The sequence below is a fragment of the Manduca sexta genome, chromosome 26, assembly GCF_014839805.1.
Source record: "Manduca sexta isolate Smith_Timp_Sample1 chromosome 26, JHU_Msex_v1.0, whole genome shotgun sequence".
NCBI lineage: Eukaryota > Metazoa > Arthropoda > Insecta > Lepidoptera > Sphingidae > Manduca > Manduca sexta.
In genome coordinates this window covers 13,469,679-13,494,838 of record NC_051140.1, presented here as the reverse complement: position 1 = coordinate 13,494,838, position 25,160 = coordinate 13,469,679, and the positions used below count along the sequence as shown (strand labels likewise).

The window sequence follows — 25,160 nt, the reverse complement described above, 5'->3', positions numbered from 1 at the left end:
ATGTGAGTGAATTAGACAATTAGACGGTAAGTATGTGAAGTGGATGTAAGAGAGTATACTAGCAGAGATTTTATATATAACGGTAAAAAAGCTTATTGGTGAATATAAGTTGAACACCGGTGTTACAATATTATATCGACAGTTAAAATTTAGTTTTGTCAGGTTATAATTATACAAGAGTAGATAAATATTCAGGAACTGAAATGAGATCAATGGAAAAAATGTAATGTTAACGACTTGAAATAGAGTTAATGTATTAGGTACTATCCTTCGAAATGGTGTCGTTCGTCGAGGACCTTCCGCTTGAACCAAGCTTCTCGAGTACCGCACCCACGACATCGACCATTGTAGGTCAACAGCAAGCGACAAAAGAAGGTTATTCAATATTTTAGTCTGCATAATAAAAGCATCACGAGTTCCCTTTTCAGTTTACAGGGTAGATAGATTTTAATATCACGCACACATATCGCCAGCTATTTTATGTGCCATGTAAACCGGGAACACATATTAAATATGTCTATGTTTTAATTTAACTAAAATACATTACACACTCTTATATCCAATGTTCTTACTTGGCTTACAAAACTACTCCAGTAACATGCGAAATATGTGTTTTGAGTATGTCGATTACAAACTTTACTGCTAACTATTGTTAGTTACATTTTCAAATAAACCCGTAGATAATCTTTTTAAACGAAATGTACTTCAACGACACCAATTGCATAAAGGTCGTTTCACAATGTATTTAAACAGAAAGTATTTTGTTGCGATTAATACATACATACATATGTATAGATACATACATATGAATAAGAGGACAAACTAAACGATGCAAGATACATTTATGTGAGACCGCACGTTGTCGCTATGTACCGGGGGCGAAAGCTCATAATAACGTCAATATGACATACATACTTTAACAAATAGATTTCAATATTTAATCTCTCAGCTTTGCTAATGTTGCCAAAGTTTTTACATTCATGTTTAACTGGTGATCTCGCGAGCCCCACTCCATATAATGGAGTAATAAATCACCATCAACCTAATCCACTCTAACTTACCTCTTTCATGGAATGCTTTAGAACCCTTACACTAACTATAAGAAATGTATTAATATATCTGAACGATTTGATAACATAAACATGAATTCATACTTTGCAGATATTCATCGGACAATATTATAAATATATTCAGCACGTAAGGGAAGATACTTTATAGTCTGGGTGTGTTTAACTATTTTATGTCAATCAACGATAACTATTTCAAAATTTTAAGATATTCGCCGTTACATGCTGCTTTCACATATTAGCGATTTAAATGTTTAAGGCGGTGACCCCAGCAAATTGGTGCACTAACCGTATTTTTAGAAGTTATCTATATGAAAATTATAATACAGGTAGAAAAAAATTAAACAACATAAGTAATTCTACAATGTCTTATCTTTGCCTTAGTTGTTTAATTTTTATGGTGTTGATATTGTTTTTTTAACATAATTAATGAAAATTTTTGATTCCTTGCATCTCATCCTAAAGTGTAAGACATGTATACATCATATAAATTTTTAATCAACACTATTTGATAGATAATGTAATAAGGAACATTTTGGTAGTTTAAAATTGACAAAAAAAGACCTAAATTTATTTTTTAAGAAATTATTCGTAAATCTATACATATTCCTACTCGTAACTTGCTCTTTGCTCGAAGAAAGGTGTTAAGTTGTTATTTTTTTTTATTGTTCATTGACTCTTGTCTCGTGACTCTTCTATCTTATTATTACTATGAACTCATATTAATTTTATAAAATCTATACATCAACCAACAGTAATACACGAGTAATATGCATTTTATGTAGGTATTTGTTACTAAATAAAATAAAATATCAGGTACACCGGAGTCCGTAACATAAATCATACTAGTTCAATTTTAATTACAATCGGTATATAATTTAACGTGCAAGACATTGCATCAATAAATCATACTTCCGCAGAACAATAAAAGTTTAACAACGGAAGTTATTATGATATTAGTACTTCGCACCTTGGCAGCATAAATTTTACTGATGAGTTCATTATATTTTTATATACCGGCTTTAACGTTTATTGCAATTTGCTCCAGTTCTCTTTGGAATGATAAGTGAAAGTAAATATCTCTTCGGTTACTAAACGCCAATTCATTTTGGTTGAAAACATCTTGACCACTATTAATGTAACATTTAGATTCGGTGTGGTGCGAAGAGATTTTAATTATAAATCAATTAAATTTAACGTTTATTTCGTTAAATTGTTATGATTACTTTATTACACGGGTTACACTGTCAACCTTCGCATACCAGTCTTTTGAACGTTCAATATTATAACATTTTGGGCTTGGGTATCTAAGTATATTAATAAAAAGCTGTTTGAAAAGCAGCAAGAAGCAATAGAAAAAGTGATCTACGCTTTAATTTATCCTTGAGTTCGTTGGTCAGATTAATTACAGACTTTTTGATCCTGCTTCTCATAAGATCACGTATATGGAGACTTTCCCGCCCTCACACCCACCACTACAACTCCTATAAGCCAGGATCAGCAGTGGCACGCATTTTATGACACCGAGCAGTGAAGCTCGGCGAGTCTCAGGGAAAACTAATTAAAGATATAATCTAAGATCACGTATATCTTTAATGCGAGAAACTTCTATTCATAATTTTTGATTGTTTTTCTATCCTCTAAGTTCGTTGGTTAATGGGTAGCAACATTATACCCGAGTGCTATCGAGACAATTTTCTCCCGGACGTGTACGCGGCTGGAGAGTTCAGCAAAAGCTAGTGTAACCAAACTCTCACACCTTGTTGAACCCTCTGAATCTCATCCTGTGCTAAACATAATAATATGAATCGAAATAGCGTGACGTTAGTACTTAGTTTTTAGTGGGACAGCGATCTACAAGTCACGCCAAGCTATTCATATTGTACAACAGCACATATACTATATCATGCTCCAATGTATTTTTATATTTATTTCATGAATTTATTTCTAAATTTCAGATAAAAATATGCGAAGACTTCACCTCACAGACAGACATCTACGAGTGATGCTTTGGTGCATTTTATTAGGTCTTCAACCTGCCTTCGGTGGAATACTGGATCCCTTCAATTGGGCCCGTTCTGATCGAATCGAAGTTAACATTCCATGGTTACCATGTACGTATCATTTTAATGTAGGAAGACATTAAAGACTTAGCATCGTTATTATATCTCTCATGACTTGCCTACACCCTTAAAGTACTTAGCAGAACTGCAATTCAAGAATATTTTTGGTTTTTCGTTGATATATTTGCATTTTGTGTCTACATATTAGAATTTAGGCGCCGGAGATAAGAGCAAAATTAATAACTTTATGAAAACGGTCCGACTATAAAAACAAAATGTTGTTATTTTCAGTTGAAAATGAAACAAGATGTTACGATGAGTTGGGTTGTTTAAACATCACACGAAGTTGGTATCATCTTATACATCGACCATTCAACGTTTTTCCACTACCCAGGGTAGTCATCAATACCAGGTACCTATGTTAAAAATCTTCCAGGCGATTATTTGTTTACATAATACATATATCTGGGTATATTCAGCCCAATGATCAAATTTAACGATATATAGCTATGCCTACTATACGCTATTAATTATTATTGCTTCGCCAGCTGATGCTATAGAAATAAATGTAGAATGCAACTATAACGTATGGACTTTTTGAGTGCCTAGCAACTGCGTTTTATCTAAACAATACTTATATACCAGATGTTTCGAACATAAAACTTCTTGTGCCTAGTTTGGCAGTGGACATAAACTCAAAATCACTTTTCAGGTTTATTTTGTACACAAAGAAAAATCCAACAGAGGGACAGTTATTGAACGTAAATGTTAACAAGACGATAGTTAAATCTAACTTCAGCCCGTCAAGACCTACAAAAATGATTATACACGGATTCATCGATACGCCGCTCTCTAACTGGGTTAAATTATTTTTCATTACATTAACAGCTGTTTCTTCTGTTTTTAGATGTGTAATATACAAAATTGTAATTCCAGGTCAGTGAAATGAAAGATGAACTCGTAAGGGCTGGGGACTTTAACGTTGTAATCGTGGATTGGGCAGGTGGCAGTCTTCCTTTATACACACAAGCTACTGCCAATACAAGACTTGTTGGACTCGAAGTGGCTCATTTCATTAACACTCTACAAGTAAATCACTTCGAACTTAAACTATGGAAACAAAAAATATGTTTAACACAAGAAATAAACCTCGATTTCGTTATTTATAGAAAGACCACGAGCTGAATCCTCAAGATGTTCACATTATTGGTCACTCTCTCGGAGCACACACAGCAGGCTACGCTGGAGAGAGGATAGAAGTATGTATTAAATTGAATACCTACCACGTAACTTGTTCTTATAATATTAGTAGGTAAAATGTTTCCTTGTAAAAGTACTTAAAACAATTGTCTTCTTTCATATGTGTAATTACTTTTTATGTAATTCCTTATTAACATAAAACAATTTTTCGCCCACTGAGTGGTCTTATTATCTTTGATTTAGTTGCTCATTTCTAGGGCCTAGGGAGGATCACGGGTCTCGATCCAGCCGAGCCTTACTTTCAAGGAATGCCAACACACGTGAGACTAGACCCGTCTGACGCGCAATTGGTCGACGTCATTCACACAGACGGGAAAAGCATATTCCTTTTAGGTAATCCCAACTACGTGACTTCTTATGAATTGGTTACAGCACTTTCGCTTTTTATAATCCATACTGCACCTTTTATGTTTATCACATCTTACATAATATTAATTACATTGTCATCAAACACATAGTGCTTTGTTGCTTCACCATCGTTAATTTACTAACTTGTATGTATATATTATGTAAATTTGTAAATATATTTAGCTGCTTCGCTAGATTCCGTTCGTATATGTATATCAATTATTTGTTTCTATTATATTTATTGCATTGTCAACTAATTAATGGACGTGTTTATTTCACACGTGCGACAGATTTTGTATTTATGGCAGGATATGGGATGTCACAACCAGTGGGACACTTAGATTTTTACCCGAACAATGGTAAGGAGCAACCTGGATGTGATCTTACGGAAGGACCATTGGTACCACTCACTTTGGTAAAACAAGGTTTGGAAGAGGCGTCTAGAGTTTTAGTGGCGTGCAATCATGTTAGAGCTATTAAACTTTTCACAGAATCTATTAACGGAAAATGTCCTTATATTGGTAAGTGTCTTATTATATTTTTTACGCCTATTTATAAATTTACTTTATTATAAAGATCAAGTAAAATTTATTTATAAGTTTATATTGCTTTAACTTAATACGTAACCACAAATTCCAAAATTTACCACTTGAAATATATTTTAAGGTCACCAATGTCCATCGTATCAGCATTTCTTAGCGGGAAAATGTTTCCATTGTGGGCACGGTTGCGCTATAATGGGGTAAGTTTATGTAAAAATAAATATTAAATAATTCAATAATAATAATCCTTTCGATTATTTGATGTACAATGTTAAATCATTTGTAGATTCCATGCAGATAGTACGCCAGGATTAATATCAAACAAGAATAACCAAACAGAGAATGAAGTCTATCCTTCCGAAGAACATGACACAATCGGAGCTAAATACTACCTTAGCACCGGCAAAGAACTACCGTTTTGTCGTAAGTAACTTGTATAATGTCTTGTCACGATGACGTCAGAGTGGTGTAGAATAAAGTAACCGAAATTGGTACTATTTCTAATTCGAATTTGGTAATCTCTAATTTATTTATAATCCAGTGATTACCGAAAAGTTCATAGGAAATCTCGGGTTCATTCTTCAAATGCAAAAGTTTTCTAATGGTATCTTATATTGATTTCAGAGCGACACTACAAGGTTTCTATTCAATTAGCAAACCCCAAAGGCGCAGAATCTTGGGTACAGGTAAATATTTCCATCTTCATTACATTATTAGGGCAGAAAATGACATAAGCAGTCTGAACTTTTACTAACAAAGTCGTCAATTAAAAAAGTTTCCTTTTCAACAAGAAGCCTAAACTCTAGTTTTATTCTTTTCAATGTGATTGCTGAAGTGGCTATAGTATAAAGACTTAAATAAAAAATGTTTACTTTATATCGGTTTCTTTATGCGCAGGGTTTTCTGAAAGTAACATTACTCTCTGATAGAGGAGTAATAAGGGGAATGGACTTGACACCAAACAACTACGTCAAGTAAGTTTTTTAAAACTATAACCAAATAAAAGTTTTAAAACGAACCACCACAATCTCATTTTGTATTTCACAAATTCCAGATTAGAACACGGAACATCATACACAATTGTGGTTACACATCCCATGGACATGGGGGGTAAAGTCAGGAAGGTAAACATATAAAAATAAATAGAATGAGCAAGCACTATAAATGTAAAACTAACTTGGAACTTCTTTTAACAGGTGGAGTTATCGTGGGAGTACGATATGAATGTACTAGAACCGCGATCTCTATGCATTCTGTGGTGCAACGATCGACTGTACGTGAAATCTGTGCTAGTTGATCAAATGGAACTGCCAAGCAGAGGGTATGGGATCCATTTTCAAAATTACAACAAATTATTTATGAGTAGTTTTACCCCTTCGACCTCTGGTGTATTTTTTATGATAATTTTCCACATACAACACTTAATAAAACGACGTTGTTCGTGAAGGAAGCATAGTCTTCATACTAAAAAAAATGTGTTATACTTACTACAAAATCTTTGTTAAACAACTAACGTTTTTTTCAGGAAACGTAATGTGGACTTTAGTAGTAAATTGTGCACGCCAAAGCGTGAATTCGCTGAAATCCCCAATCGAGGATCAGCCAGTTTCTACGACAACTGCAGCAGGTAGCTGTGACATACGCATCCCGTAGATTGTCAATATCTATAAATGGACGCGTTTTATGTGGCATATAGCAGTGAAGAAAAGTGATAATTCATAAGAAAATGAAAAAACTCATAAATTGTAAATATAATGAGGCTATGACTCCCATGATTTTAGTGAAAATTGTAAATGTAAATTATACACGTTATTTTCATTTAATGATAAAATTTGTCTTTTAATCTGTCCTTACACTATTACAATCATATGCAATATCATGGAAAACTCTTAACTAGTTTGATACGGTACGTAGAAAGTACTTACAACATGGTATTCTGAAGTATTCGCTCTTTGACCCGACGACCGTTGAGATTGACTAATTAAACACGCTCTACCTTTACAACATCCGCTGATGTCAATAAAAGGGATAAAATTCAATAACATGTTGTCAATTAAAAACGAAATAAACACATGCTAGACATTGCAATAGGGTAATAAATTAAACTGAAGAGCGTTTTGAGTCAGTGTCTCTAATATGATTTGTCCAGAACTGTCTCTCTGACTCTTGGAGGTGACCGGCCTGGCCCAATGGTAGACTAGAACTAGAACTAAACCGCATTGATTCGGCATTGATACATAGATTGAAGTGGCTCATCATATAATTACAAGTTGTCACCAAAATTCGTCAACAACGTTTAAATCGAAACCACTGTTTACTAAAATCTGTTAATCTTCATAACATGAACAAATGGACTACGACTTATTGGTCAGACAATGTTTTGTTTGTGCGATATCAGGCAATACCTCATATTAAATAATTATCACCAGTTTTTGACAATAATATGCTCAAAGCTCGTGATGTTTTCCATAAAAAATGTTTTTAAACTGCGCAAGTGTGATTCAAGCGGAAACCCTGTCCCTGGTTGGCACAAGGTAGACTCCGGCAAATATATCTCCGGAAATCATTAAATAAAATTATAACTGTTTCAATAGTTTGTAATCATAGCCTTAAGTCAAACTTGGCATGAAAAATGGACACAGGTTGACACTTAAGTGAATATAATAATATCAACCTGGTACTATATATTTACTATCCTACTGCTGGGCTCGGGCCTTCTCTACTTGTGAGAGGGAATATGCATACTATACGCAACATATTTTTATTAAGACAATTTTACCCAAAAGACAGTGGTGAAAATTTTAAATAAGTACTATTAAAGCCCTACCCCAGCAAAACGACGCGCTGCGCTAACCGTATTTTTAAAAGTTATGTTTATAAAATTTATTATAAATAAATATAGAAAAAAAATTAAACATCATACTTACTTCTATTATTCGTTACCTTTTCTTTGGTTACTTAATATTTTTTTTATGTTGATATTGTTTCGTTTGTTTCATAATCAAAATGCGACTATAATTGTCGACTTCATGCATCTCCTCCTAAAGAAACATATATTTAAATTTGCAACCAAAAATTAAGAAGAACAATTTTATAAGCATCATTTCGGTAGTTTAAATATTTCAAATGGCCTTACATTGTTTTTTAAAAAAATATAGTCGAAAATCTATGCATATTCTCACCAGGAACTCGCGCGGGGCCAATTAGTATGGAAGTATTTGCTCGGGGAGGGCTTTTAAGCCACAGTCTAAGGCCACCAGATAATAAACTAAAATGTAATCTTATCCTTACGCTGTTGAAATTGTAAACTTATTATTATTAGTTATTAAATCTCTTATTTTATTTACTATAAGTAGGTACAATAAGAGAATGTGTACTAGTAACATAATTTATAATTCATACCTACTTATTATTTAATTAACAGAGACTATGCGAGGCACATCAATACCTAACTACAACATTAGGTATACATATTGTACATACCTACTTATAGAATATTATTCTAGCACCAAGCTTGTAAATACATATTTAATAAAGAAAATTATAAATATCTAAGTAACTAGGTAATTATGTATTAATTTTTATTACTCAATAGGTTTAATATTTATTTTTTATTTTGTTGTATGACTACCACATCATAAGAAATAATATACTTTCATATACTTGCCCTATTTTAATAAAGATGTAATTGTACTTAATTCAATTGTTATTCATTTATAAATTTTAATAGATCCAAACCTACTTAATTACGGAAAACCTACCCAAGTACGGAACGTAAATTTTAAAGCTTACCACGAAAACTTACCACATCATCCTACTATTGTTATGATTCACGTACTAGGCTTCGACTTGCTGCATTGTCCGTAGTGGATAGAACGTTCCATAGGCATACAAGGCTCAAGCATAAAGTGGCTACATAATTATTGGGTTAGTTTAGTGGCCAACACAAAAGCACAAAGTAGTGCAATTTTGTTTTTTTCTTGCAATTGTACCTATATGACATGATGAACATGCTGTGTATAAGTACTGCCGTACAAGCACACTGGTGCTAGTCGGCAAGTGGATATCGAGAATGAGAAAAGTACTTATGAATTCTACGTAAAGTAGAGAGCACATGATCCTCCCCCACTCCCCCCTTCCCGCTTTAACAATAACATAGATTAAGATTAAGCGTACGCAATATTAGGAATGGAATTGTGGAATTCACTCGAGTTTCAACGTGCGGGAATGATCGACCAAGCAAGTCAAGTCAAAGACTTAGGACTTTGGTTGCTTTATATTTGGAGGAGGGGCGACTCTCCCCCCCCCCCTCCGTCTTAACGACGCCCTTAGATACTTATTGCGATGGTTGGACCCAGATGAGACTGGGCCGGCGCGGCTAAGCAATTAAAGCACCCCGGGAGAAAAGCCCTTGAAATTGAAATACCGAAAAAAGAATGAAATGAAATACGCTTTTAAAATAGATGGTAACAAGATCAAATGGTAATGTGCATCTCTATAAATGTTCTCAAATCACAATCAAAAGCAAAAATAATGTAATGGTCAAAGCCTACCGATAAAATATCTTGATTTTTGATTGGGATTAAGATACAGTTAATGTCTTGAGTAAATGCATTTAATTATGAATTGTGTCTGAAATGTACCTTAAAGGTGAAGTAAGTAAAGATTTACTTCTAAAGCATTTTTTGGATATCATTTTCAATGAAAATAAACATGGCAGCATGGTCTTGGACATTCACCACTTTCATAAGGAACGAATTAAAAAATATAATTGACATTTGACAAATGTCATTTCTGATATAACTATGACATATGACATTTATAAATGACATAAAAAAGGTAAGAAAATTTGAGACCGAAGTCAAAACTTCAAGTTTAAACCTCGCTTCCAAGCAAGATTAATATTAAAATTAGAGATTTTAAGGTTTCTGTGTTTCGTGCATTGACATATTAGGTAAATTACTATGATTTACAAAAACTAAATGGCTTTAAATTTATATTAAATACAAATTACAATATGATAAGGTGCTTAATAAGAATGTTTACATAATTTTGAAATGTTTTTATGTTTTAATATTATACTTAAAAATATTATCAATCATTATTTAAATCTTAAATATTGACATATACTCCATAGATTGGTGCCAAGAAAATATTATCAAGGGGCAGATTATAAACATAAGGTGCAACCTAGAAAGCAAAACTGGAAAGAATGCAGCTGTTTATACTGAGACAGAGATAAAAAAAAAAAAATGTCTTCACAAACATCTAAATTGGTGCTAGGGCTCTCTTGTGTTGCTACTATTGGTATTGTAGCCTACGTACACATAAAACAACAAACAGATAGGTAAGAAGTTGAATTCACTTCTATACATCTCCATAATTATTGTATGTAATAGAGAACTACTTTCATTTTAAAATAAGAATCATGTTTGTTGGATCCTAATTATGTAATATGTTCAGTTATGTAACCAATAACATCTGATATTGAAAGTAATTAATACCTAATATTATAGGTCAATTATATTAAAAAGTAAATTTACTATGTTAATAAGTATCTCATAATTTCATCAAAAAACAAGGCAAAAACTATTTGTTCCAAATTCAGATTTAAAGCAGACCTTTGATACAATATTTTATCAATTTTACATTCATATCAGTGATAGAATCATTGTAAACCAGAAAAAACTAGCAATAGCTAGCACATACCACCAGCTATTGAATGGCTTTTGTGTGGTAGTATTTTGGATTGCCTGCCATCTGCATATCTCAGGTTCAATCCCTGGATCAGTTAAAGTAATATATGTTTTACTGCTCATAGTCCGCACAGATTGTGTTTCTTTTTTTGTTAAATGGGAAACAGGTCACGACTTTTAATATAATAATATTTCTGCTTACAACTGAAAAGGGAAAATGGGATGATGATCTGCTCAAAGGTATAGACATAGTCAAGCCTTACACTTATATGTCCTTATTAACAAAATATGCTTTATTGTTCACTAAAATAAACTAAATGATTACAAAGATATTAAGAAGATTGACAAAAATTAAAGTTCACATATAGGAGCATTTTAGGTTAGTTTAGCTCCTTCTGTGATTGATTGTACTTGTAATATTGCAATATCTATTTCTGTCACCGGTGGTAGGTGTCTCATATGTGAGAGTCCACCTGGGTAGGTACCACCGCAATATAGATTTCTGCCACTGAGCAGCAGTGTGTTGTCACTGTTGTGTTCCGGTTTGAAGGACATTACAGCCAGTGTAACTATTGACCATAATAACACTTGATATGTCATGTCTCAGGGTGGCGAGTATAGTGGAATACCAAACAATACTTTGTAATTCAAGATTTTGGATGGTGTTTCTACTGTCTATGACAAAGCAATAAAAAAATATTAAAGTATTGGAATTACCTATCTGATATTACCGCTGTCCTCCCCAGATCAACTTTCAGATTTTGCCCCCATCAACTATCCTTGTTATAGAATATGTTACAAAAGAATGATTTTTGGACTTTATCCTTCATAGATGCTGTAAGAGATCTATTGTGAGCTAAACAAATTATTACAAAGTTATTACTTGACTAATTTTGATCAAGTGGTAGTTCAAAGGCTCTGTCACTTTATTGTATCATTTTTTTTTTAATAGCAACTTATTACAAACACATAGATAGACGAAACATGCCAATAAGAATGTTTTTTTATTAAAATATGTAAACCTGTTTTTTAATGATTTAAGTATCCATCAGTATTTTAGTATTTGCCTTCATTTGGCTCTGAGATTGTCAACAACCACATGAAAATAACCACATATGTTGATCTGGTATAAATTATTTGCTTTTATTTCCAGAGAAAAAATGCATGAAGGTGTAGTCAAGGATATAGAACGCCAACAGAGAAGAAAAATAGAAAACCTGTATCTCCTTGAAAAACAAAAAGAATTAACTAAACAGTTGAAAAAAGAATTGGAAAGCTAGTGAAAAAAAAAATACTGTGTAGATATTAATTTTTTTTTTATTGTTACTATGCTAGTTGACTAATAAATAAACTAAATCCCTAATTTTTTCTTTCTTTTAACCAAGCATCTAGCATTACATCTTTTAGATTCAAATTGACACCAGTTGGGTGTTTTTTATCAACTCCATCAACAAACCCATCTAATTCTAGCTTCTGTTTGGCTACAGCTGCCAAGCATTCAAATGTGCGCGGTTCCCAACAGGCCAAATCCGATAGTGATTTCCTATCCAATGCAATATTGGCCCTCTCCAAACCTTCTTTGAGTGAAAAACGTGTAATATTATGTTGTTCACAGGCTGATGTTATTCTGGTGTCCCAAAGCTCTTTCATGTCCTCTTTTTTTAACTTTCTAGCTTTAGTAGCATATACCAAAGCGCGATGCACATTTCTAACAGCGACTGAATAACAATTTCTGCGGCGGCCAATGTAATGTGCAGCTAGCTTGAAAATTCTTCTTTTCCTCCAAATTTCGTCCGGCCCACGGGCGCGCACATAATTTACAATAGACAGAAATACCATTGCAACCTAAAATAATTCCAAATTTCAAGTTTATCTATAAACAGTAGGAATATTTTGAACCACGAACTATTAGCAATTTACTTACGATATAGTTTAAATAATATAATGACAACTTCTATAACTGCTTATAATAAATTAAGCAGTCTGAATGCAAAAACTGATGAAATGGTAGCAAAATTTAGGAATACCGAATACATAACCTAAGCGTCTATCGGAATAGGTGCTGAAAATGTCATTTGTCAAATAGATTTTTTTTCGTCCTTAGAGGACAGGCTATAGTCTTCCGACATACTGCCTAGTCTTACATATGTTTTGTCAAATTGACGCTTAGGGTACTAGGGATGCAATTATATATCGAATGATTGGTAATATCGATACTAAATTAGCCTGAAATGATATTATCAAAATTAGATTTGCGAAGCTTTGTGTAAAGAACAAAGGATTGAGATGACTTATCAACTTTCTTTTTTTATCTTACTAGCTGACCCAGTGTCTTGAATAGCAGAATAAGTATTTAGAAAAATTTAAAGAATCGACTGTTAGGCGGTGCGAAGTTCGCCGGGTCAGCTAGTTGTTAATAAATTTAAATATAATGTAAGTATACTAACTACGTTCTATGATCTCAATAGGTACCTAAGCAGGTAGATAATATTACTTTTTTACAACCTTTTACACAAAACATAATATTTTTATAAAAATATTGATAAGATTGTATGAGTGAAGGTCATTCGAATACTCTTTCCATAGAATCCACACAGCCTTGGTATTGATTTAGACCAGCACTTCTGAAAATAAATAAATACTTAATATGGATTTGCACGGGCTCGGGACGTTAGATGCCTTAATATGTATTAAAAATACTTATTACACTAAAATATAATATTAAAACGATCGTTACTTGTAAATGTCCATTTTAATACGTTCAACTTGTACCGCACTTTCATCCAAATCTTCACTATCGTCGGGATTTAGTTGCAAAGATTCACTTGACGCATTGAAATTATTTTTTATCGGCATTATATGTCTTACATTTAATTTGTTTCGTTTAGATTTACAGGGTGACTTATTTTTTTTAACTATACATTTGAGTATAATAAGCTGTTGAATAGTAAATTTGCATAATAAACATATCGAGGGTACTTTAGGTAACCGCTCCTGAAAACGAAGACGTTATAGTGCAAACATCTGTGAGACGATGAATGATGACACTAAAAACATTATGAAATTTTACAATTGAATTGACGCGCAGCGCGCTCGGCTCATATTAGATCATTGGTTATTTGTGTTACCTACAAAAAATCATAAATAAAATGAAAAATATTCGGAATATTTGATCGAAAGAGTTCTAAGATTATAAATATAGAGCGGACATAGGGAAGATTTTCATACAAAAATTTTGCGCTTATGTGGTGGTTACTTTCGTGAAATAGCAAAACATCAATGTAAAATACTTCATATTTTTTCCATATCATAATTGGCACGTTTTGAATATTAGCATATTTTCTGTATTTTTGGAGCAAACATTTGGCCCTCATGTTCAGGCTATAACTAATTATAGTTTAATGTATTTGATTTGATCGCATTTTTTGTGTCATCGTGTCAGGAATCAACAGCACTATCACAAATCTTGGTTTTCTGGAGCGGTTTCATCATACAGTATAAATAACTAGTAAAATATATGCAAATTTATAGAACTTTTTTGATTGGCCTGTGATTGTCGGTGTCTTTCAAAACGGTTATAGCATAGATACTTAGGTAGAAATTTACGCAATTTTTTTTTGTAATACGGGTAATAAAATGTATTGAACTGACCACATTAGAGTCAAATAAATATAATAATCTTACCTCTACAATAATTATAGTAAGAAACATTACTAGATGTACGTTCATCGATATTGTTATTATTTGGTATACCAAGTCTCCACAGCCATTTGTGTTAATTGAATACGAACCCAGTTCCAATAAATAATTTGATATACACGATCCACTTTTGCAACAGCTGAAGAACCAACAATATTTTTAACACTATACAAGTAACCTATTTATTACAAATGTCTAAGATTCTACGGTAAATAAGTAATATATAAATATTAGGTAGGTATCTACTGTTTTATTAAAGTATTTTTCGAAAGTCTGCATTATGAACGACGATAGAACCAAAACATTCCCCAGTTTGGCAACTATTCGGTATAGCGTCCAGGGATTAATTACATAAGTATCGAAATGGCATAATATTATAAATAAATTAAGGTAAATAATGAACGTCATTTCCTATTTGAGAAGACCCACTGTGTTCTCATTCCTCAGTCTATGTATTATCTATATCATCTATCTCATTCAGCATTTGGTGTCCCTGTGTACGAACTAAGAATTCATACGAATCCGAATGATTATGAGATTACTTCTGAATTCTAACAAACATTCGCATTTTAATATTAGTAGTAGGAATACCGTAATATGATTAGATACCTCAGTGGCACGCTGTCTGTAGCCGTTGGTTGTTTTTTATTTTGAGCAACGCGTTTATTAATAGACGGGTCCCATTCATAGTCTCGCATTTTGTCGCACCAGTCGTGATCAAACCAATCTTTGTATGAATTGAGCTAAAATCACACTGAATTTAAGAGCTTATGTCTCACAAACACAAGATTATTTTTATTAATAAGTATGTTTACCCCGCAGCAGCCAAGCACCCACTGCAAATTGTCTATAAAATGTTTGTATTTGGGCATATTCCTGTAGTTTCGCATTCCCATTGATAAATTCCTCATGACGGTTTCTTGGCATAATCGTATCCTCTGGATACATAGTATAACCCCGACAAAATTAATTATTATTATCCATACTATGCACAGCCAGATGGGACAGCAAACGACCTTAGCTTTATGGCTGTAATCAATATAAATATGTTAAGTAATGTCTGATATTTCATTAGTTTTTGACGCTAACTACCAAATAATTATTTAATGCAACTCATAATGAAGTTTTTAATATGTACAATTTAGTCATTAACTCATGTGTTGGCAGATATTTACTGGAAATTATAGGTACCAGAGCAGTAGAACACATTATCCGACCTAGCAGAGATAGAAGACAACGACTTAGCACATGTGTTTCTGTTTACTAACAACACTTGCAAAAATAATCTACGAAAAATATCCGCATCATACTCAAGTTTTTTTCCGCTTGCAATAGAATACAACATGTGCACATTAGTAGGCAGCATTATTATGCCCGAGAGTAGTACGAATGCATTCACCAGATCAGTTCCAGTTATTATTAGCATATCTCCAACAACTGTGTGTTTAAAATCACGGTTAATTTAATACTATCACGTATCCCTATACGAGAAAAGGGTTTCTCGGTCAGCGATCTCTCAAAATAATCATTGTATTTTAATGCTAACTCGAGTGAGAAGATAAAAAGTTTAAAATAACGATTTTCACACACAGCATTTTATAGACAATATTAAAGTTTTGACACATTTCAGAGGTAAGCAAAGCTCTTATCTACTTGACGTCGGTTATGTTAAGCCCCACGTAAAAAAAGCCTATTGATGTTTACCGAGCAGTATTCCAAATCCCGGTCTGATACTGGACAAAAATACCCGATATGTTATTACACTTTGTAAGAGTTTCGATTTTGATTAACGAAGAATAGGTAGTTGGTAAAGACCCTATTTAACCAAAATTATTAACTATGGTGCAAATACTTTTAGTACTTAGCGAGACTTTATTCCTAATTAGCCAAATATAAATAGGGTAATTAGGTTAGTCACTAGTCAGTCTCGGGTACATGTCGACTAATATGACAAAACATAATCACGTCATGACTGACTTGACATGAAGATTGGGTTATTTGTGGCTTCCGTGTTAGTTGTAGTGTTCTGGGGCAAAAGGAATGCCACATGACTCATGAGCGAGTTTAATATGTGAACATTCATTATTTATTTTATAGATATTTTCCCTCCAGGGCCTCGAAAATTTTACTACTACTATTTTTAAATAATCGTCATAGTACTGCATCATGTACATATTTATATGAATAGTCGCAAGCCGTCAGATATCAGATAACATACCATATCATCATTGATATAATAGAAAGTGATTAAACCTTATAAGTACCTACATAATAGGCATTAACAATGTGAATTCTGTGTATGGATTTAGCCAAATTGTCCAAATTAAATAAGATTTTTATGAAATAAATACCAGATTTGTGTTACAATTATGATTTACCTAAACTTATCTTTCACTGATCCACATAATCTAATCTTTATGGGAGATACTAAGATATATGATAACCACCACTTACAAAGAAACAACAGCAGCGACCACGTTATTGAAAATAAAGATATGAGCCATAAAAAATATGAAGCCCATACCACAAAAGGATGATTAGGGCCTTTAGCTTTCATTTCTCAAAAATAAGTAAAATTAATAACTTGTCTTAATAATAATAATATAGAAAATAAGCTGATAAGTCAAAATATAAATGATCCCTAATAAGCTTAAAAATTACAATTACGTGTAATCTATGCAAAGAGACCAAGAAAAGACACATAAAATTATCTATGTCTAAATTTTTATGTCATTGTGATCCAAAGAGTAATATTAAAACCTCAGATTAAAACACTAATAACTTATTAATAAGTTAATTAATAAAAAAAATAAACGAGTTTAACGTTTACCTTTTTAATCTTAATTATTTACTTTCAGATTTCCGTTTATATTAAAAAAATTTACCCAAAATGTTACATGTGAGGGTACGTGTTTTTTTAAATTGATTTAATATTGGTGATTAAGTTATGGGTCTTTTTTTAGGCCAACACCATGATGAACAAAGCATCTCAATCTCATGAAACTGTTGAAATTAGGGACCTTTATCGTTTTTGCTCCAGGACGGGGCCTCGCGTCTACTAAAGCCGTCACTGATTTGCTGGTCATATTATTATTATTAATATGATCCGCATAAAACCTTCGATAAATGAATAGACTTCTTTAACAATAGAATATATTTTAATTAACGTACATGATCAAATAACAAAAATGTGCATAAATTTTACGTATAAGCAATAAATGCTACAAAATATTGTAAAAAAATATTTAAAGCAAAGTAGATACCTGTACGTATATTTTTATTTAATATTCGCAGTCACTCAGTAATCACTGATAATAACAAAAGTAGTTACGTACATCCGGCACGCGCATCGATTTATTCAGTGAAAGTTTCTGGTCTCGTAACGTCACCCATTACTTTGAGTTTAGGAGACACACTGAATTCACAACCGACGCTCACAATAATGTCTTCTACCTTAACTCCTTCGGCTAACTCAGTCAATGTAAGGCCCTTCTCCTTATCTATTTCAAAAACACACTGTAAAATAATATTCAATCATTATAATTATAATTTTTTATTTAAACGACTTTTATATAGATATTCGAAGTAGAAAAAGTAATGTTTATACTGTAAATAATGTACATATCGACTTTTCAATTATTATTATATTTGGTTAATTCGACAAATCCAAACAATCGATTATTACAAACGAAAGTAAAAAAAAATTTTTTTGTATTTCCTTAAGGCGATACCTCAAGGTCCATTTTCATACATTTTGTTTCACCTTTAATCTGGGTAACTAAACAAGTATTGGCAAGTAAAGAATTTAAATTCACGTCTAGTTAGTGATTAGTTCTCGCAGTTGAAAGAAAAACGTAAAAATAATTAATAATCATGGATATTTCGGCCTTTAAAATTTCGTCATATTAAATTTAGTAAAGTAAAAAAGTAGCGAAGGAAATATTCCTTTCCCCCATCGTCTCCCGGTAATTCATTAGTGAATTTTCTCAGAATAAGTCATTACAAAGTAGATCCTAAAAAAAAATATTTACCTTTTCTGTGATAATCATATCAACGCAATTCTTTCCTGTTAGTGGTAAATTACATTCTGGAAGTATCTTATGGGATCCGTCTTTAGCAGAGTGTTCCATCGTTACAACTACTTTCGTTCTTGGAGCCGAAACTAAATCCATAGCACCACCCATCCCTTTCACCATTTTGCCCTAAAAAAAGCGAAATATAAAAATGCTAAAATATACTTTGGTTATTACATTTTAGAAAACCACTCTTGTTACTATTTTAATAAATATTTTACGGATAATTAGTCAGCTATTGATAAGTTATTAATTAAATAAGTGGTACTAAAGACAATAATCTAGATACGATTATTGCTGCTTGCATTGCTGCATTGCAAGCTGGTTTAAATAATCTAAAAAGAAAATAAACCAACCGGAATCATCCAATTTGATAAATCACCAAATTGTGAAACCTGCATTGCGCCAAGAATAGTTAAATCAATATGGCCTCCACGGATCATTCCAAAACTGTCGTCCGATGAAAAATAAGATGCTCCTAAAAGTAAAGTATTTATTTATTAATTGGAAGGTGAACTTCTTGTACCTAAATTATAACAGATTCTTTTTTATTTTTATATAAAAAAAAATACCTGGCAGGACGGTTACGGTTTCTTTTCCAGCATTTATAAGATCCGCGTCGACTTCCTGCTCCGTTGGGAATGGACCAAGTCCGAGAATTCCATTCTCAGATTGCAAGAGGACTTTTACATTTTGTGGTATGTAGTTACTAGCCAACATTGGCATACCTAAAAATACCATAAGTTTTATTCAGTTCCTTTCATTGTTGTTTGTATTATTCGTAACTAAATTAAAAAAAGTAGATATACCAATTCCAAGATTAGCATGCATTCCATCTTTGAACTCTAATGCAGCTCGTCTTATTATTCTCTCCCTTGGTGAATTTGATTTTCCTTTTTGTTCCGGTTTTTTTATTGTTTTTCTCTCAATCCTTTTTTCGAACTTTTCTCCTTTTATGATTCTGTGCACATAAATAGACGGAACATGGACAAAGTCTGGATCTATTTCTTCCACAATCTCCTCAACTTCAGCTATCGTAATTCGCGCAGCCCTGCACATTGCAGGATTAAAATTACGTGCACTCTTCCTAAATATTAAATTTCCGTATTTATCAGCTTTCCAGGCCTTTACAAGAGCAAAATCACCGGTAATAGCTTCCTCCATTATATATTGCTTTCCATTAAATTGTTGGACATGGCGAGCAGAACTTGGAATTTCAATCTGGAAATTAAATTACTTTATCATGCGTATGATATGATATGAACAAGGACGTCATTTTATTTTTTAAATTGTATGATATAATACAAGTCGTAAAACATGTAATATATTAATTTACATAGACTGACTGACTAAAGACTATATGATTGATGTTTTAGTATTCGTGCGGGCCAAGATTTAGAACCCCGCAGACTCTAGACCTTTTCATAATCAGTTTATTTGCCTACAATATGCTTTCGATATGTATAAGCTTTAAATGTGATTTTAATCTATTTAAAATTTAAAGCTTAAACAACAAGACGCAAACCTTAAAGTTCCGTTTCAATTACAAAATTGTACTTTATAAGTTAGAGCATTAACTTCTTTAACTTGTTGTACGAGTCTAGTTACTAGAAAGAAGTGTTATTAGTATGAATTTACTTAAAAAAAACAACAACAACGAATATTAAATGTTCGGAATTAATATAACATTTATCTAATTTTTATCTGAGGAGGTTCTCACTAGGTACTTGGCCGTCTTTGATTCTATCTATTATTATTACTTAGATGCTACTCCTCTTACTTTATCATCCATTTGATATTTGTCATTATCAATTATTCGGATTAATCTTGTTGTCATGTTACGAAGATAACATGTAATGATGTGCCTACCCTTGCGGATAAAACTGACAGAAATATCTTAACTTTACGATAACATACGTAAATTTATTGTATTGCATTGATTTGATAGCAAATAGAAGCTTCAGCTTTGATGTGACAATTCAACATCAGTAGAACATTAATGTATGATGACGTCTAAGAAAAACGATGAGGATTTCCTTGCTGAATTATATCTGGTGCAACGCAAGGTTGCACCAGATATAATTCAGCAGATATGATGCTTGCTATATGTATAGCGTGGTAATGTTGCCACAGTTATGGGCACCTTAATAACCCAGTTTTTAACGTAGTAAACGTTTCTCAAACTATTATTCTAAAAAAATACAATATTTATATTTGTATGATTAAAATAACGTCTCTCTACAACTCATGTCATGTATTAGGCGTCCTCTACTACTGAGAGACATTACGCCTTAGTCCACCACGCTGGCCTAGTTCGGAATGGTAGACCTCACAGACCCTAAAAATTCCTATAGAGAACTAATGAAGTATGCATGTTTCCTCACGATGTTTTCCTTCACCGTTAGAGCAATAACTTACAAAGAATACACACATATTTTTTAAGAAAGTCTGTGGTGTGTGCCTTTGGGATTTAAACCCGCGAACATTCGTCTCAGCATTGCACAACCAACTAGGCTATCGCCGCTTAACCCCGGATCTAAAGATCTGTTAATTCATTCATAATCAAATATCTTTAAAACCGGATAGATTTGATCGTGCAATGAAATGTCTTGTCTAACCTCAGATGTAGGTACTTGCCGAGCAGACACATATATTGACGAACACAAGTGTGTAAACTGCTTATTCGGATATATTCGTTGCTCAAAATCCATAGTTATATTCGCCTATTTGACGGCATATTCGCCTATGATGATGTAGTCTGAATGAGGCATAAGACTTTTACTACGTAACGATGAAAATTTTGCGGAACATGGTTTTAAATACCTGTCTTTATTAGGAATTTCTAAAGTTTGAGCGCATACTGCCTTTAACTATCACACTGACATTACTTGTTAACATTCCATATCAAGCTCCATTTAAAATACCGATAATATTACAATAAACATCATAGCCTAAGATTAAGATGTACCTATCTTATATTCTATAAATAAATTTGTAATATTATTTTAATTGCCTCGGTGGCGTATTTTTATTGCATGTGCAGTACGACTGCCGCTCTAAGGTGTTGGATTCGAATCCCGGGCCGGGCAGTGATATTGGGTTTTCTTCTCTATATGTGAAGCCTGGAAATTGTGCCCGATATGACAATAGACTCACCTCCTATCTCATCCTGGGATGGATCACGGAACACACACGGTAAAAATTGGGTGTTTTATTTGCACCTCGGCATACTACTTCGGGGTTAAAAGCGTGATGCATGAGTTTATTATTTTAATAACCTAGGTATATATTTAATAAAAATCTAGTACCTACCTTTCCTTCCTTAGTGTATTTAATTGGAGAACCGCCTTCTTGTATAAGAGTGCCAAACCCAGTAGGGGTGAAAAATGCAGGAATACCAGCACCGCCTGCGCGGATTCGTTCAGCTAGAGTACCTTGAGGAGTGAGCTCAACCTGTAATTTTACATATTTTTAACTATCGCAGTTTATTCGTAGGCACTAGTAGGGTTATAGAGTTGAATTTAACATCAAAATATCCCCATTATTATTACCTTTATATTGTACGCTGGTTTGCCTTATGAGATTTCCATTGAAAAACAACGTCGCGATGTGTTTATTAAAGTAAGTACCTACATGTACAAAAACAACAGTGACAGTAATAAATATAATATTATTATGATGAACTCTGCCATTCTATAGATATTTTGCAAACTTACAGCAAACAGTTACTAGGCTAACCACAACATATAAATATTTTTCATAAGAGCACTTTCCAACTTCAGTTTTTGTCCGCTTATTTGCGAACTAATTTCCTACGGGCCATTAAATAAGCGAAGACTATTTTGTGGTAATAATCTTAACATTATTTTATCCAGTGTCAGCTCTTTTTCGTGGCGAAATGGTGCGGCTGTTATTTAAATAAATTTGTATAAGTAAATAGTTGTGCAAATAAATATTATCACCTTACCTCCAACTCGCCACTAAGAAATTGTCTTTCAAACTCTGCATTTTCTCCTACATACGATGAAATCATCCGCTTGATTTGCTTACTCTTAAGTAAAATGCCAAGGCCAAAATCGTCGATTCCTGTGAATTCATTTGTAAAATTAAATAACAAGTTACGACCTTTTGAACCAGTTTTATTTTATCAACCAAAGTTATGCAATAAACATATTTACTTACTTATTTATCTATATATTGTACATATTTTAGTACACCATTGTACAAAGAATTCAAGCTTTAAGACCAGAGCAAATGTCTAGATACATATTTTGATATATTTATGGAAAAAATATTCCCATAACAGATTCTCGCCGAATAATAATTAAAATACTTAATAATATGTAACTGCATTCTTATGAATGGAATTTATATCAATTACGATAATACATTGCAAAGTAAACAAAATAATGATATTATGAATGTTACCAGCATTATTAGAAACCACAGTGAGACCAGCAACACGTTTGGAGTTCAAGGCTTGGATAAGATTTTCGGGAATTCCGCATAATCCAAAACCACCAACTAAAAGTTTTGATCCGTCGCTTATATCTTTTATAGCATCATTAGCATTCTCATATATTTTAGACCGTTGTGCAGCTGTGCTATAATTTGCACAAGCTACTATCTAAAAACATACCGAAGTTAGAAAACATTGTAATATATGGGTTAAGAAACTTGCAAAGCCGGGTAATAAAGTATTAATAGATAATAAAATGTAGGTACTCACTCTTCCAATATTAAAACTCTGTTTTGCACTTGAAAACGCATTTATTTTCACTATAATAAATTTACTAAACATTGTAGAAACCACGAAATGATTCCTGCTCTTGTAACAAGTATAAATAAACGTTTTACTCTACACTCACTTCACTCGTGTAGAGTGTTGACTCGATACTGAAATGCGAGTGTGTGTTTTCGTCAGTAATAATTGACAAGAACGCTCAATGGTAAGCTTCTCGCTATCAACTAACTTCAATTCGTCATTTCATCAGCTGCCTGTCAAAGAATGAAGAAAATAAATTTAAAAGAATATTTTCTAGAGTATGAAATGCATACCTAAGTTAGTAAATTTAATCAATTTCAAAAATTAATACTTAGGTAGGTTAGAAAAAAATAATACGCACATTGTTACCTCACAGTGATAAACATTGATAACTATAAGCTCGCTCTCTCTGTACACATAGTGGCGGTTGTTTGTATAGCCGAGCGAGGTCAACGCGGCCATTAATATGAGCGACTGTTTTATTCATTAACTCGTTCCTACTTTTGAATAATTAATGACAAGGTAAACACATTAGGGTTCTGATCAATATCTGCTACTGTTTTATATAATTCCCGTAATATTATTTTATTTCTTCTACAACTTTTAAATATGTAACAAGAGACTAAAAAAATCCACTCCTTGCAGTACCGGATTTGTCAATAGGCCGCATAGACATACAGGCAGAATATTTTTAAGCAGGGGCGACACAGTTGCAGTCGGGGTCCTCTTTTCTTACTCCCGGAAAATAGGCAAGACATGCGGGGCAGGTTAAAGTTGTTGTAGACTTACCCCTTATTCATAGACGTTATTTATCTAAACACTATCTTTGCTGTGGTAACAAGTCTGTTTCTCAGTGCTGACGGCATGACAGTCTTCGCAGTGCGTAGACATAGGGCCGTTCATCCATCCATCACAACGGTGATCGGCTAATATTGAGATACAACTTGAATCTAGTTGGCTGTACGATAAACAAAGCTGAGAAACAGACTCGTTATCAAAGCAATGCTCCGTCCTTAGATAAATAACGTCTATGAATAATATGGGTTCGATTTCCAGTTCGTACGACGAAACTATTTCTCGCTTTAAAAACCGCATGTGAGTTGTCTAAAGTTAAAAATGTATGCAGGATATCAAGTGAAGACAGGTTTATCTCCAAGATATCATATTCATGGAACCTTAGGAATCAGTACGATATTGTTGACATTGAGTTAGTTTTTACAAAACGGGACCATTATCTCCTCTGCCTGTTGTGTAAAATATATAATTATAGTTGTCAGTCGCACTCTTTGTTGTGCGGGTGATTTTGCAACACGTTCCTTGTTTTAATTTTATTAAACAGCTGCAGAACGAACATGGATTTAAATTCATGTTCCATAAAATATTCCCTATAATGTTAAAAAAGAAAGCTTCTAGAGTGCCACGAATGTTTATTTTCAATAACTCGACTCTAAAAAGCATAAAAATGTTGGGGTCGAGTATTTGTTTCGAGGTTGATAAAAACCAAAGTATATCAAAATATAGTCATAAGTGGAATATATCACATGCAATCATGGAATAGCACAAAATCTCGCAAGAAACTATCCGAATTCGTCAGATTCTTCCACAAATCCTCAGACGTTGCTCACGAGATACTCCGAGCTTCTTTTA

The 25,160-nt window shown here is 33.0% G+C and overlaps 4 protein-coding genes and 1 long non-coding RNA gene across 12 annotated transcripts in view; 2 read left to right on the top strand and 3 right to left on the bottom strand.

The window, feature by feature from the left end:
* Positions 1-8,821, top strand: part of LOC115441118 (pancreatic triacylglycerol lipase) — a 40,131-nt gene extending 31,310 nt beyond the window's left edge. Inside the window, exons 2-15 of one of the 2 annotated variants that reach the window (XM_030165736.2) lie at positions 3,026-3,181; positions 3,422-3,542; positions 3,843-3,990; positions 4,067-4,219; positions 4,300-4,389; positions 4,588-4,723; positions 5,029-5,259; positions 5,405-5,480; positions 5,567-5,703; positions 5,905-5,966; positions 6,178-6,254; positions 6,335-6,404; positions 6,477-6,601; positions 6,806-8,821. In XM_030165736.2, the coding sequence (XP_030021596.1) occupies positions 3,034-3,181; positions 3,422-3,542; positions 3,843-3,990; positions 4,067-4,219; positions 4,300-4,389; positions 4,588-4,723; positions 5,029-5,259; positions 5,405-5,480; positions 5,567-5,703; positions 5,905-5,966; positions 6,178-6,254; positions 6,335-6,404; positions 6,477-6,601; positions 6,806-6,911 (1,680 nt within the window). In that variant the 5' untranslated portion in view covers positions 3,026-3,033 and the 3' untranslated portion in view covers positions 6,912-8,821. The remainder of the gene's footprint in view (positions 1-3,025; positions 3,182-3,421; positions 3,543-3,842; positions 3,991-4,066; positions 4,220-4,299; positions 4,390-4,587; positions 4,724-5,028; positions 5,260-5,404; positions 5,481-5,566; positions 5,704-5,904; positions 5,967-6,177; positions 6,255-6,334; positions 6,405-6,476; positions 6,602-6,805) is intronic. The other variant, XM_030165737.2, reaches the window with a different exon arrangement.
* A 1,297-nt stretch (positions 8,822-10,118) lies between these two features.
* LOC115441133 lies at positions 10,119-12,339 on the top strand. Of its 2 annotated transcripts, none has more exons than XR_003938427.2 (3): positions 10,119-10,234; positions 10,418-10,627; positions 12,130-12,339. It is a non-coding gene; the product is annotated as an uncharacterized LOC115441133 (long non-coding RNA). The 2 variants fall into 2 exon arrangements; XR_005113107.1 differs by having other exon boundaries at positions 10,119-10,305; positions 12,130-12,259.
* LOC119188335 (39S ribosomal protein L20, mitochondrial-like) lies at positions 12,276-13,099 on the bottom strand. Its single transcript, XM_037443657.1, has 2 exons — positions 12,901-13,099; positions 12,276-12,821 (listed from the first exon to the last, which is right to left on the bottom strand). The coding sequence occupies exon 2, from the start codon at positions 12,813-12,815 to the stop codon at positions 12,336-12,338; it is 480 nt and encodes a 159-aa protein (XP_037299554.1). The 5' UTR covers positions 12,816-12,821; positions 12,901-13,099; the 3' UTR covers positions 12,276-12,335.
* A 9-nt stretch (positions 13,100-13,108) lies between these two features.
* On the bottom strand, positions 13,109-17,449 carry LOC115441131 (peripherin-2). Of its 6 annotated transcripts, XR_005113105.1 has the most exons (8): positions 17,130-17,449; positions 15,986-16,112; positions 15,491-15,704; positions 15,285-15,418; positions 14,661-14,814; positions 13,714-13,970; positions 13,424-13,600; positions 13,109-13,202 (listed from the first exon to the last, which is right to left on the bottom strand). XR_005113105.1 is itself a non-coding variant. In XM_037443654.1 (7 exons), the coding sequence occupies exons 1-7, from the start codon at positions 17,230-17,232 to the stop codon at positions 13,540-13,542; spliced, it is 1,050 nt and encodes a 349-aa protein (XP_037299551.1). In that variant the 5' UTR covers positions 17,233-17,449; the 3' UTR covers positions 13,227-13,539. The 6 variants fall into 6 exon arrangements, 4 of the variants coding, with proteins under 4 accessions (XP_037299551.1, XP_030021612.1, XP_037299553.1 ...); XR_005113106.1 differs by lacking the exon at positions 13,714-13,970 and having other exon boundaries at positions 17,130-17,447; XM_037443654.1 differs by lacking the exon at positions 13,109-13,202 and having other exon boundaries at positions 13,227-13,600.
* A 365-nt stretch (positions 17,450-17,814) lies between these two features.
* LOC115441134 (succinyl-CoA:3-ketoacid coenzyme A transferase 1, mitochondrial) lies at positions 17,815-23,721 on the bottom strand. The gene is made up of 9 exons (XM_030165756.2): positions 23,478-23,721; positions 23,177-23,375; positions 22,716-22,834; positions 22,061-22,201; positions 19,558-19,969; positions 19,321-19,476; positions 19,105-19,226; positions 18,707-18,877; positions 17,815-18,191 (listed from the first exon to the last, which is right to left on the bottom strand). Exons 1-9 carry the CDS (start codon positions 23,547-23,549, stop codon positions 18,030-18,032), a joined length of 1,554 nt encoding a protein of 517 aa, XP_030021616.1. The 5' UTR covers positions 23,550-23,721; the 3' UTR covers positions 17,815-18,029.
* Between the last annotated feature and the right edge of the window lie 1,439 nt (positions 23,722-25,160).